Raw genomic sequence first — 12,805 nt, 5'->3', positions numbered from 1 at the left:
TAAAGCGATCTAGTCTATTGTATTCTGGGAATCTGCCAAGTGTTTGCTTGGAGTTGAGCGACTCTCGGAGGGAGATTCCGAGGCTTTTGTTGTGATGAAAATGACACGAGAGATGAAAATCAACAGAGTTTCAATGAGGACGCATGATACCTCCAGCTCTAAGCAGGGGCCAGCTCTAACGATTTAACAAGCGAGGTACACCTTGTCACTGTAGTATGGGGTTAAGTTCTTCGATTGACAAAGAACAGTCCATCCCTGCGTATGTTTTGAGAGAATATGTACCTCTGAAGGTCAAGTTCTCATTGTTCATCTATTAATTCACATTCTAGGTCAAGAAAGGTAGCGTTACTCCACGTTACTCGATGCTAGGCAGGCTACCTATCACGATCTCTCAATCACATGAAAACAATGGCATGACCAATAACCGCTGGAGGAATTGCCAATTCACGCAAGCCATTCGTTCATCATTTATCATGGAATTTGTAAAAACTGGTATTCATTCTTCGCTCTACTCGGCCTGACATCTAGACCAAGGCCATAGCCAAATAAGTAACTCCAAGGTGGTGCAATATATATACAAATGATCTTTACTCCGGCTTTTACAGCTTCATACCCACAGCCTTTGCAACTCTCAGACTCTGCCTCATGCTAAGATCAAGCATAATCTCTTCACTGCCACCGGGGATGGCATATGCTCGCACATCACGGTACAGTCGCTCGACCTTGGCACCCTGGCCTCCTCGAGAGTAACTCAGACCACCGAAGATCTGACTAGCTTCCCGGGCACAGAACTCAAATGTGAGGGTAGATTGAGCCTTGAGACCAGCAATAGGACCGCCGAGTCGAAGCATAGCCTCTGTCTCGCCCATGCGCTCGCACTGGTAGATGAGGTTCTCGAGCCAGTTGTATGAGGCCTCGATTTGACGAGCCATGTGAGCGAGCTTCATGCGGATAACAGGGTGGTCAATGAGCTTCTTGCCGAATGTGCGTCGCTTGCTACCGTACTTGACGGACTCCTCGTAGCAGACACGAGAGAATCGGAGGGACTGGATGATAATACCCATACGCTCGTGGTTGAAGTTGGTCATGATGACCTTGAAACCCTGGTTCTGCTTGCCGAGCAAGTTCTCAACGGGAACCTTCACATCTTCGAAGGTGATGTATGTTGTTCCTGAAGACAGGACACCTTGGCAAGGCATGCGTCGGGTGGAAACACCCTCGCCACGCTCGATGAGGAGCAGAGACACACCGTTCATACCAGCCTCTCCAGTTCGCACAGCGACGGTGAAGTAGTCGGCCCAGATACCGTTGGTAATCCACTTCTTCTCACCGTTGACGATGTAGTGCTTGCCATCCTCGCTCAGCTTGGCCTCGCAGGTCAGGTTGGCGACATCACTACCAGCATCAGGCTCAGTGATAGCCAAGCAAATGCGCTTCTCACCACTAAGGATACCAGGCATGATACGGTCTTTGAGCTCCTTCTTACCGAACTTCATAAGAGGAGGGCAGCCAATACCGAAGCCACCGATGATGTTCCAGACGAAACCACCAGAGCCAGTGCGGGACAGCTCGTCGGTGATGATCATCTCGTGGAAGAGATCCCACTGCTCAGGAGCGACAGACTTGATACCTTGAGGAACATATTGGGTTGGGTACTTGACACCGAGAAGACCAGCGAGGTAACCGCGACGACCCATCTCCTTATAGATCTCCTCAGGGACCTCCTTGGCCTCGTCCCAGTCGGTGACATAAGGCTCGATATCTTTCTCAACCCATTCGCGGATCTCGGCGCGGAGAGCAGCATGAGATTCGTTGAAGTATGGTGAGTGGTACTAACACGTGTAAGCAAGGAGTTGACAGAAGGTAACAGGGGTAAACCCACGCTTTGGTACCAGGCAGGGTCAGCAAAGGGAATCTGGTCACCGAAAGGCTCAAGAGCCTCGGCGTCTTCCTCCTTGGCAGCAACCTCCTTCTGTGTAGTCTTCACGGCCTTGGGTGTAGGGGCCGCGGGCACCGGAGCAGCATTGGCCTCAGGCTTAGGCTCGGGGGCCGCGGGCTTGGAGTCAAGAGATCCGACCTGAAGCTGCTTCTTGTACTTCTTGAGGATACCCTCGTTGTGGTACTTCCAGAATTGTTTGGAAGCGTCCTTGCCGCCGACGCGCTGGAGAATCTTCTTACCACCTATTGCGCGTTAGATCTGAGTTTCGAGGAGTGTATCGTGATTGACCTACCTGGGTGGTCGTCTTGAAATTTTGTCAAATCGTAAACATCGCCATCGACAATGATGTACAAGTCGCCGGGCTTGTTATGCGACGCAACGTCGCTTGTGGTAAAGACTTTAGACATGTTGACTTTGTGTTGCTGATGTGATGGGAAAAGGATAATCAAAACTGTCAAAGGGTATATATCACAGAATCAAAAGAAAAGGCCAACACGACAATATGGGAGAAAAAGAAGGAGGAGGAAGGGATCATAAGCCTTTCACGAACCTTTTTTAAAACATGCTTCGGCAAAAGCATAGGTAGCATTACAATCACATGTTGGTGCTTCAGCTCCACCCCCATATTCTATCATCTTTTTTTCTGGGGAAAACTTGTCGCTTCAGGTCATGAGTCGTCTCATTCACGGCATTACTCGATGCGGTCATGGTAGAGAGACAAAGGTCATGTGCCTACGCCTCGCTATGTTCATTTTGCATGTGAAAGAGCTGCAGTAAACGACAATTGCTCTACTGCTAAACTCTAGCGCATGCGTTGATGTCATGATGGAGGATGCCGAGGCTTCTATGCGCTGTCCAATCGGAGGTCCAGCATTGCCAAATATGGCGTCCGAGGTAAATGCTCACGACTCGCCAACTTTACAAGGGGACAAACCCCCACGGGGAACGGACAACCCATCTGAAAAGAGCATGCGGAGAAGACCCTTTGTTGCATTTCACTTGCATGTGTTGGAAATTCGTCTTGTTTGGCTGGTTGGGCCCAAAGTCCGAATATGACCCCAGTAGCATCTTGGTTCGGTGATATATCTACATCAGATCACCATCTGCCGCCTGAGAATGCAGCGAGTCTCCGAACTTGACAAACCATCCGAACAACTGAACTTGTTTACTGGGGATTTTCAGAATTTGTATTCATATTTATGTGAGCCACTGAATATGCACAATGATATACAACAAAACCTGTCCAAACTGTTTGAAGCTTACTGTCCTACAAGTTCTTCGTAAACCCTTTGTAGGAGAGGTGAGAGAAGATGTCAATCTTGAGTAACAAAAATGTTTAAGTTGATTTAGCGTAAACTAAGGAGTCCTTTAACTCCCCTGCTTCAGGACGTTCCCCTTGAGGCCGTTCATTACGCGGACAGATTATCTCTATAGAAATCCATCGTAGTGCTGTTAATGCCACCGGATAAAGCCTCCAGGTGGTATATACCACTCCACAACGCCAAAAACTCCGTTCCCGATCCCAGCACGTAGCTAACCCTTTTCCATACCCCCCAAGACATCAGATTCTTGTCTCACTGCAATGCCATGTATCCTTTCACTTGGTACCTCGAGGCTTGGCTTTAGAAGCAGCCTTGTCCTTCTTCTCCTGCTTAGCCTTCTTTCGCTTCTCTTCATTCTTCTCATCCAGCTTTCGCTTGTGTGCTGCCTTCTCAGCATCTGTCTTGGGAACAGGCTTGAAGAAACCCTCTAGTCGAGCTTGTTGAGAGCTCTTGAGATTCTTCTCCAGCCGGGCACCTCCACTGCGAACACGATCCTCCGAGAACCCCTTCTCTGTGACGAGGAACTGAACAAGGCCTTCCATGTCAGGCTTCTCCCACTTGAAATCGCAGTCAGGGTGGTCGGCTTGTCGCACATCGGGCTCGAAAAATAGATCCCGAGCATCCTTATAGGGCCAGTCCTCAGGAATAGTATACTTCTTCTTGGGATCTTTCTCAATCGCCTCGACAACCTTCTCCAATGAACCATGCTCACGGATCAGCTTCAGGGCAGTGCTGGGGCCGACCTTGGGAATTGGGTCAAGGTAATCGCAGCCGAGCAGGATACAAAGATCCACAAACTATGCAAGGTTAGGCCAATGTATCAACCAGTCTGGACGTCGCAACATACCTGCTTCCTCTCCATGTTAAGGCCCTCGAGGACCTTCTCTAGGTGAATCTCCTGGATGGGCTCTTTGCGTTGTTCGCTGAAAGTAAGATGGCGCAGTAAAATGGGTGCGTTGAAGCAAAGAGTGTCCATATCTTCACTGGCGGCCGCATACACCTTGCCAGCCTGGGCCAAGACAGCACACTGGGCCTCAGCCTCAGTAGGTGCAATGATGTAAGGAATGCCCATGAGCTTGAGTAGACGCTGGCATTCGGCATTGTGCTCTCGAGTGACACGAACAGTTCGTCGTGAGAACTTCTCGATATCTTCTGCTGTACCAGTCTCCTTAGCCTCCTCGAGGCCTTCGGTAGCTTCCTGCTTGCGCTGGAAACGCTTGGCCAACTCGCCAGACTTGAGTTTAGGTGGTGCACCATCGAAAACGTAGAGGGGCTTGATTCCGTTGTCAACCATGCGCAGAGTACGGTAGAACATGCCCATGAGATGCGATGTTGTCTCGCCGCTCTCGTTCATGAGCTGTTGGCCTTCGGATCGTACGGCGATAAGGAAACTGTAGATACTCATTGAAGCATCCTAATATCATAAGCAACTATCCTTCGTATTGAAATTTCGTACTGAGCTTACAATGGCGACCTTGCGGCCGAACTGGTTCTTGATCTCACCCTCCTTGATCGAATCTGGAGCTTCCTCCTTGATGATCGAAAAGAGTTGCTTAATACCCATCTTTGCAGTTTTTCTCTGGTATTCCGGGGCAAGTTGTAGAAATAAGACTCGGAATGAAGTCGAGATCCAAGTAACAAGAAGAAAAGAGAGGAGACTTGATCAATGAGAAAAAAAGAGATGGAGGCGCAAACGAAACGTGAAAGAAGAAGGGACTTTACGCGTGTGGGACGTCATGACGCGCCTGTCGCGACGGAAACTACAGGGATCTTAATTGACCCCACAACGCGATTGGACTAAAGCTTCAGAGCTGCCTGGATCTCTACTGTAGCATTATGTAATGGAGGAACAAAGAGAGACTCTGTAATGTGAATATCATGTTGGATGAGGAAAAGGTCATTGTTTCAGATGCTGTTGGTATTTTATTCGTCCAATGTTCCTAATCAATTCAACATACTCTCTAGGTGCCACAACTACAGCCCTATATAGTAAACTCACTCTCTATCTTACATAACCTCATACTGCTTGAGGCTACCCCTGTCACAATAGATAATATTTTGGGGCCACAGGTAAATGTATCGACTTCAAATCTCCAACTTAGATTGCTGCACCCCCCACTGACCTCAAAAGTTCTACACTGTCCTCAAGGCAAGCCTCAAGTACTCCGAAGAACCCATCAGTCAGCAGATAACAGGATGCGTCCTGCAAGCTAGAATAGTGCTCAAGGCACTGAGCCTCTTCCAACCCTCCTCTGAAGCGTCGACCAAGCACATAAGTACTTTATCTTGATATACCGCTCGGAATACAGAGCAGTCAAGGATGGGTCTCTCCTTGCGCTCCACCTGGCCGTGCGGAACATGTCACGAAGAAAAGGGTCTGACTTCACAAGTTCACAACATGTCAAGCTTGTGTCATGAGAAATGAGCAAAGGGGCACTTCGTATGTCGTGGGGGTATCGTACAAATCGTCCCCGGCATCTTCATTATATCGTTCTCGACATCTACTCGCAAAGGTCAGTTTCGCAATCTCAATTTTACATCCATGAGACAGCCTCATGTCCTTCTTTGGCCATCCATGCTGTCAAGCGTCTTGTCGATCTCCATGATATCCAACATCTCAAACTCCACATTCCGTCTCGTAAAGTCTTGCGTATCGTCTGCTGCTGCTTCAAGCGTGTCCATAAAGTCAAAGCCGACCGTTCGGCGCGGTGGCTGCAGAGTGGTGTCTGCGTCTGCATCGTAATTTCCAGAGGCAGATCGAAGCCGTAAAGTACCCGGCTTGACAGTGCTCAGGTTGAATAAGGACTTGGCTGGTCGGGTTTCCCTGCCGTGCACGATGATAGCGTCTGACTTATCTCCCTTTGAAAACAGACGTCGTCTTCGTGAGTTTGCCGCGGCACCCACAATCTTGCCGGGTCCGTCCTCTCCTTCTCGAACAACAACAATCCTGGACTCGCCGAGAACAATAACATCGGCAGGAAGACCACCATCTTGGGCGACAATACTGTGATCAGGCTCTATCAACAGACCAACTCCGCAACATCTCTCGCCCAGCAGACCAGTTGCCAAATCCAGGAGCTTGATCATCTTTACCGGTTGCGCTCCGTTGAAAATGTCTCCACCTGTTCCGGCAGCCCTTCGAAGTTGAGAATCCCAGAAGCGCGTGACTCCAGGGATGACGCATACATGTTCGAGGCCACCGACCCACAGAACCACTGTCTCGTCTTGAATGGCGCTACCACTCGATGGCAGAGACAACACTTTGATGCCACCTCGGATAGTAGCCAGGCGGTCAAGTGTGATAGCAGAGCTCAGGGATGCAGTAGCCTGTCGTCGAGTGTGAGGGGTCATAGGGGCGAAGTCTCCAGTGCTGTGCTCCTTGTTCTGGGTCGTCACACTCCGAAGTGAGCTTGTCCCCTCTACGTAGCCAGAAACGCTGAAGGTCGTCAAGGCGGCTCCCTTTACTCCAGGTTGGAGTTTATTTGAGAGAACAGCGCCTGGTGCAGTAGGACTGGCGCCATCAACGTCCCAGATACCCCACATGCCATCGGCAAGGAGGACTAATATGGCGCGGCCGTGTGCTATCCAAGCAGCGTCGATTATTGGTTTCCTTGTCGACGAAGGGCGAGAAAAGGGCTGATACATAGAGAGAAGCCATGAGCCTTGAATAGGGAAAGGCCCTGTGGCATCTGTGGCGGTGAAAGAGGGTCGCGCAAAGTCATAGATCCGGACACCCTGCAGCGCTGAGACAGCAAGCAGTTGTGTTGTATGTGTAGAGTTGAAGGATATGCTTGTCAGAGGGTTTGGCAAATACTCGGTCTGGAAAGACTCGACAGCTTTGGCGGGCTTGTCACTGGCATCTAGTGGCACATCCCATAACCGGAGCACGCCAGAAGCCTCCCTGCAGTGCGAGGCAACAACGGCTCTGGATTTTGTACCAGGTCGCTCCGTGTCAGTGGGCATGATGAGGTTGATGGCAATCCCCTCACTGTGTCTGTTCTGGCCACCAAGCAGGATGAGCGACTCTCCCCAAGCTCCGGATCCAGCCTTGCCTGCCAGCAGATCGCTCCTGAGCTCTGATCTTGCCTTGCTCTCTGGTGACGGAGGAGTAAGAGGAAGTGTAATGACGTAGATGTCGTTGGTCACGCAAGACACAGCAAATACCATCTTTTCCGTCAGGACTTTAGCACCTCCCCATGCAGCATCATCTGCCAGTGTCGGGGTCATAGGCATGACCGCAACTTTCAGGACCGCTGTTCCAAGCGCCAGGTCCAGGGTCTGGACGATCTCCGGAAAGGGAGTATCCTGAATCTCATCTTCAAACTGCGGTTTGTCCTCATAGTGAGATGCTGTCTTGGACTTGGCTGGTGGTTCGTCGTCGTCCGAGTCGATGATCATAATCGAGTCGTCTGTAGTTCCATTCTGCTTTTCAGGCTGAGGCGGCGCCTTCTTCGCAGCCTTGAATCGCTTGCCTCCTCGCCATGCGATCGTCACACCGTTTTCGTGACCGTATACGAGGATGGTCGCTCCTTGTGGAGAGTAAACGGGATAGGTTTGAACATCGTTTACCCGTCGCGAAAGGTTATATCTAGAAAATGAGAAAGCGTTCTTTGGGCCGAATATCAGTCGAAAAAGAGGTTCACCTACGTGAATTGTGTGTTTTGCGCCGTGCGGCGGATTCGAGGAGCTGGGATAGAGCTCATGCTGAGTTTGAGTTCGGGCAGCAAGCCCTATAAGAACCTATATGTGTTCTTTTGTGTGGATTTATGGCTCAATATTTGGGAATCTGTATTGGTGTTCGTTGTGTATGCGATATGTGTGAAAATGTTTTGTTTGTGTTTGCTGTTGGTTGATGCTTGCAGGCTGGGAACTTTTCCAACGCGACAAGCATCGCGCCAAGCTAGAGCTTCGATAGTCACGTGGTAGCGTCACTGAACATGCAGGTATTTGCTACTGGATTACCTACCCTGCACAAGGTTGGTAGCCTTCAAGTTACGACTCATATTGTCACCTTGAGGGCAGTTCTATCAATTTTGTTTTCAATGTGGCGTGAGTATCTGGTTTGATATGAAATATTTTCTGGTGGTATCTTCTTTGTGGTTGTGCCGTGGTCTCACACCTATGATCCACTTGGCTTTGATCATTTTCAACGAAGAGGTATTGACTATCAAAACTAACGTGAAAAGACCCTCAACATTACCAAGCAATGCCGTCGTAACACAATTCAAAAGTTCTACGAGGTTCCAGGAATTCGTAAAACCTCGTCTGTATTTATCTGTAAGGGTTTAGATCGGGCGCCAGAACCGTGTCTATTCAAAGGGGCGTCGCTGTGAGTGTATGTATCGTCAAGACGAATCGACAAGTGAGATGGCTAGGCAAAAATCATCTTTTCGGTTACGTACCGAACCTGAGAGCTAGTACCAATACAAAATGACATTCACCATTATCACACAAATCACAGACACACGATGCCAAAGAGCTTGCCCAGGGTATATAGATAAACCTAAAACAGCATCTTGCCTCAGCAGTGATATCAAGTGAAAGACTCAGTCAATGAACCAGCATCTCAAGTCCTAAGTGGTGGTAGATGACTATGCACAACCCTACATACAGGCAACACCATGACCACCACGATCATCGGTCAATGATAGGGAAAAGATAACGGTCAAGTGAAAAAGTAAATAAAGCGACGATAGGATATCCCGCACTACCTGCCAACCCCCCAATCGTGATATCTCCTCCACGAGGTTGGCATATCTCCCGCGTCCCATTGTATCTATGTGACAAGTCGCTCCATCGCACCCTGACCAATATCCCAAGAGGACTCCTCGCCCCCTTATTTTTAGATTTAACCCTGCCCTACTCAACAAATAGAGGGAGAATTTGTACACAGGAGACACAGGACTCCCAGTCATAAGAAAAGAAAACAGACGTGCCGATTACACGCGGGTATGATCGCCGCTTGGAAATACCCTTACACGAAGACGACATCCATAGTGAAACGGATCCAGGGAAAGATGGCATCTAAAAAGGGCACTTGCGGCATTATTCCCATCTTCTCCAGTCGTTTCGTTCAAGGCTTAGTTGTGAAAAAGGAGGTAATGAGTGGATGGCGCAGGTGAAGCCGGTGTGCCGTGGAGCGTGATTGATCAAATCCAGTCGTAATTCCGCGGACGCAAATAGTAGAAGAAATGTCTAGTCCTACGCCCAGAAAAGAGTCAAACGCCGCCAGATCGTCGGGAGTGATCGATTGGCAAATACACATGAGCTATCATCCCGAAAACGCCGTAAATGCCGATTGTGAAATAATGATTGAGAAGTAATTGGCTTTGAAGATCCCAGACCGGACACTCGTTCATGCGTTGGTGACCTAAACATGTATTATTAGTAAACAGACGTTTTACGGCAATTTTCGTCCCGTCAACTTACCCGTAGAATTCTTCGAGAGTAATCTTGGTTATCGGCGATGCTGCCGTCACTGAGTCGTCGGTGAGCCATGACTGGGTCAAGGCGCGAATCAGTCATAGAGATGCTACCGCTGCTGCCGGGGGGCTTGGAGCCGTTGATGAAAGCATTTACAGCCGCGTTCCGACGGTGCTCCTCTTCTATCTCAGCATTGCGTCGGCGACGAACGAAGAAAATAGCACCACCTCCGATAGCAGCAATAACAACCACGCCGACAACCACGCCCGCGGCAATAGCGGCCACGTTGGGGCCATCCTTCTTATCATCTGAAGCGGCTTCTGAAGTAGTAGCGGCGTCCTGAGTTCCTGTTGCAGGAGAAGACTCCTCTGCGGCAGTAGTCTCCGCAGCCTTGGTGGAAGAAGGGGCAGCACTTGTCGTCGTTTCTTCTGGCACATAATTGTCGGGCGCAAGGTCTTCGCCTGAGTTGTAGACTGACCAGTAATTCTTCAGAGCACCACAAGCTGCTTTGCCGTAGCCAGGGCATGGCCAGTTGCATTTGTCGTCGTCAACTTGATCACCCTCCTTGGGATAAACGTCGCCACAATAGCACTTGGATCCTTGGACACTGAAAACCTTGGAGCTCTTCTTCTTGCAAATATCCCAGCACCAACCACTTGTTGTCTTCACTCCTTCGTATCCAACTGTCAAGTTGCCATTCGACTTCCAGCAGCCTTGAGAGGTCATCTGGTTGAGGACAGGTTCCACGACAGGATCGTTGCTCACTGTTGCGGCATGGACCATTAAGTTAGTGGCAGCCGCAAGGACCATTGTCATGAGTGTTGAGGTTTTCATGATGATCGTTTGTGTATCGGAATTTTGAGCGAAAGTGTAGAAAGAGAATATGAATATGATATGCTGATCGTCGATGCAAACCTCGAATCAGATCAACTGGAGTCGAGTTGAGTCAGATCGTATGGTCACTCCCTCAAGCAATAGATCGAATCGAGTCGTCCTTGTCGTCGTGGGCAGAGGCGGCAACACGATGTACCCTTTGTTTAAAGTGAACCAAGGCCACTGAGGGTGGATGGCTTGGTCCAGCAGTGCCGTCGATTTGTGAAGAGTTGACGGTGATGAAGGGAGTCCTGGGTATCAATCGCGTACGTGGCCGTGGAAGAACTGATGTGAGGCGGTCGAACAAAGGAAGATCAAGATTGGGTGGCCGCGAGTAAAGGAAAAAAGACTCGACGATGAAAAGGAGACGCTGGTCGTGATGGTGATGACCACGATAAACGCTTCACAGATGAGAGAAGAACAAACGCTTTGAAAGTGTGGGGGGAGATGAAAGAGGGACTGGAACGAGCGAGCGGCCGGAGGTAGTGGCTTGTTTTGTTGAAAGACGAGATGGGAGTGAGATGAGCAGGAGAGGAAAGGTAGCGAAGCGAAGCGAGTCAGAAGGCACGGGAAAAGAAAAGGGACCAGACGCTCAGCGAAGGGGAGATCCAGAGCCAAAAGCCAAGCAAGGCCAGGGCCTGAACGGCACCAGCCAGTAACTGCACGAGATGGCGAGACAAAGGACCAGGGGGTGCAGGGGCACCTGCCATGTAGTGGAGTCTTTGTCAGGGATTTAGCAGGGATTTGGCCACCATTTTGGCATCATCTCTCTTGTCGCTGGTGGATAAGCCAAGAAGGTCTCGTTTCTCCTTTTGCACAAAACATGCATAGCATAAGCTCAAATTTCGACCATCAAACTCACTATTAACCGCTAACGTCCGCGAAGACCCGCAAGTGATGCACACCTGAACTCTCTGTCAAGTTAGTGCTCAATTATTCTCATTGGACACGGTCGTTAGTACAACAACTAACGGTAGGGGATTTGCCCGTTTTGTGCATTCTCGGCCAGTTGCGCAAATCACGAATAACATAGTGCATAATTTGGCGCGCACTAACCGCATTTGGCTTGCATATACGGAGCAGCGCCTTCCTTTCGAGTTGCACGACACAAACACGAAAGCACACCATCACGGAAACATCTTTCCTCATCTTCCCAGCCCGACAGAAGATGTACAAATCCAGACAAAACTGCAGTAAAGATAAGATAAGGTAATCATTGTTATCTTGCGACTTGATGTGAAAGCATCAGACTAAAGCTCTCAATATGAAGGGTTTAGAGGGACAAAGGTTTCAAGAAGTGGCTCCATCGTGACTCGACCATGAACATGAGCGACTTTTGAAGCTCGGTCCCTTCAAGAGGAAGAAAAGTCTTTGACTTCTTTGATGCCGTATTGCATTACACACGCGTACGACGGTCCAGCCGGTACTCGTTTGTCTCAAACCCCACCACTCCTTCCAACCTTCTCCTGGATTTCATCAAAGCCGACCCCCTGAACACTCACACGCCCCTGCGACCTTGCACGGGTTCCATCTACCAGGGGACCGCCAGCGACGCTGCGACCGCTACGGCCGCTGAACCCGCCTGCAAGCAAGCCACCTCACCCAATGCCTTCACCTGAAATAAGGAATGTGCTGTCGCCATTGGAACACGCGTTTTACGATAATTCTCACAAGAATGTTTGATACCGGCTCCGAATTCATGAGAGTCCAATCGCTCTCGATCCTGGATTGTTCCAGCAATGACCACAACAGATGGCTCTTGCATCGATACCCGCGACTTTTTACCATTTGATTTGCATAAGCGGCTGTCAAACAGGTGCAAACCTTACTCACAAATGGTTCATGACCAGTTTGTGGATGATATTCAGGAACAGCATAGTCGCGTACGTATCTCACCCTCCATCTGCCCAAAACGGACTTTATACCGCAGATCTTGGCCATGCTTGGCCTGGTTTCAAGGCACCATCACTGTTAAAGAATTTATCCATTTTAACCACGGCAGTTATTACTCACACACTTTCTTTTGAAGGAACATTGGCAGCGCCAACTGTTTGTTGAGGACGCCGTCTCTGCGCCTACGAACATTATTATGAGGGACTTGTTCATTCTACTGCCAAGATATATACATACTACTCATCGATGCTAGACAGGCTTATAGCGATTGAGTTGATCGAAGCGGGCAACAATCCACCTCCAAGTGGGGGGTATCAAACATTCATTTGTACGTCAATGCACCCCCGCGGCGACA

At 49.5% G+C, this 12,805-nt stretch overlaps 4 protein-coding genes across 4 annotated transcripts; all 4 read right to left on the bottom strand.

Moving 5' to 3' along the window:
• Positions 1–472: 472 nt before the first annotated feature.
• Positions 473–2,569, bottom strand: FOBCDRAFT_229937 (acyl-CoA dehydrogenase/oxidase). Its single transcript, XM_031188041.3, has 3 exons — positions 2,232–2,569; positions 1,883–2,181; positions 473–1,832 (listed from the first exon to the last, which is right to left on the bottom strand). Exons 1-3 carry the CDS (start codon positions 2,344–2,346, stop codon positions 600–602), a joined length of 1,647 nt encoding a protein of 548 aa, XP_031035306.1. The 5' UTR covers positions 2,347–2,569; the 3' UTR covers positions 473–599.
• A 694-nt stretch (positions 2,570–3,263) lies between these two features.
• On the bottom strand, positions 3,264–4,949 carry FOBCDRAFT_229934 (PIN domain-like protein). Its single transcript, XM_031188042.3, has 3 exons — positions 4,727–4,949; positions 4,109–4,675; positions 3,264–4,058 (listed from the first exon to the last, which is right to left on the bottom strand). Exons 1-3 carry the CDS (start codon positions 4,823–4,825, stop codon positions 3,537–3,539), a joined length of 1,188 nt encoding a protein of 395 aa, XP_031035307.1. The 5' UTR covers positions 4,826–4,949; the 3' UTR covers positions 3,264–3,536.
• An 865-nt stretch (positions 4,950–5,814) lies between these two features.
• On the bottom strand, positions 5,815–8,705 carry FOBCDRAFT_242802 (uncharacterized protein; the record flags this gene model as incomplete). The annotated part of the gene is made up of 5 exons (XM_031188043.3): positions 5,815–7,849; positions 7,909–7,991; position 8,228; positions 8,462–8,521; positions 8,683–8,705. 5 exons carry the CDS (start codon positions 8,703–8,705, stop codon positions 5,815–5,817), a joined length of 2,202 nt encoding a protein of 733 aa, XP_031035308.3.
• A 691-nt stretch (positions 8,706–9,396) lies between these two features.
• Positions 9,397–10,666, bottom strand: FOBCDRAFT_49430 (uncharacterized protein). The gene is made up of 2 exons (XM_031188044.3): positions 9,691–10,666; positions 9,397–9,631 (listed from the first exon to the last, which is right to left on the bottom strand). The coding sequence occupies exons 1-2, from the start codon at positions 10,516–10,518 to the stop codon at positions 9,617–9,619; spliced, it is 843 nt and encodes a 280-aa protein (XP_031035309.2). The 5' UTR covers positions 10,519–10,666; the 3' UTR covers positions 9,397–9,616.
• Positions 10,667–12,805: the final 2,139 nt, after the last annotated feature.

The sequence above is a fragment of the Fusarium oxysporum genome, chromosome VIII (genome assembly GCF_013085055.1).
Source record: "Fusarium oxysporum Fo47 chromosome VIII, complete sequence".
Classification (NCBI taxonomy): domain Eukaryota; kingdom Fungi; phylum Ascomycota; class Sordariomycetes; order Hypocreales; family Nectriaceae; genus Fusarium; species Fusarium oxysporum.
Note: the sequence above shows the minus strand (reverse complement) of the source record. Positions and strands in the feature narration are given on the sequence as shown.

What these genes read in the sequence shown, in the direction of transcription:
- FOBCDRAFT_229934 (XM_031188042.3), bottom strand. Translation starts at nt 4,825, where the DNA reads ATGGGTATTAAGCAACTCTTTTCGATCATCAAGGAGGAAGCTCCAGAT. An exon ending in TCGGCCGCAAGGTCGCCATT is followed by an intron (nt 4,676 to 4,726) that starts GTAAGCTCAGTA and finishes TTATGATATTAG; the next exon opens with GATGCTTCAATGAGTATCTA. An exon ending in TTAACATGGAGAGGAAGCAG is followed by an intron (nt 4,059 to 4,108) that starts GTATGTTGCGAC and finishes AACCTTGCATAG; the next exon opens with TTTGTGGATCTTTGTATCCT.
- FOBCDRAFT_229937 (XM_031188041.3), bottom strand. Translation starts at nt 2,346, where the DNA reads ATGTCTAAAGTCTTTACCACAAGCGACGTTGCGTCGCATAACAAGCCC. An exon ending in ATTTCAAGACGACCACCCAG is followed by an intron (nt 2,182 to 2,231) that starts GTAGGTCAATCA and finishes AACGCGCAATAG; the next exon opens with GTGGTAAGAAGATTCTCCAG. An exon ending in ACCCTGCCTGGTACCAAAGC is followed by an intron (nt 1,833 to 1,882) that starts GTGGGTTTACCC and finishes TACACGTGTTAG; the next exon opens with TACCACTCACCATACTTCAA.
- FOBCDRAFT_49430 (XM_031188044.3), bottom strand. Translation starts at nt 10,518, where the DNA reads ATGAAAACCTCAACACTCATGACAATGGTCCTTGCGGCTGCCACTAAC.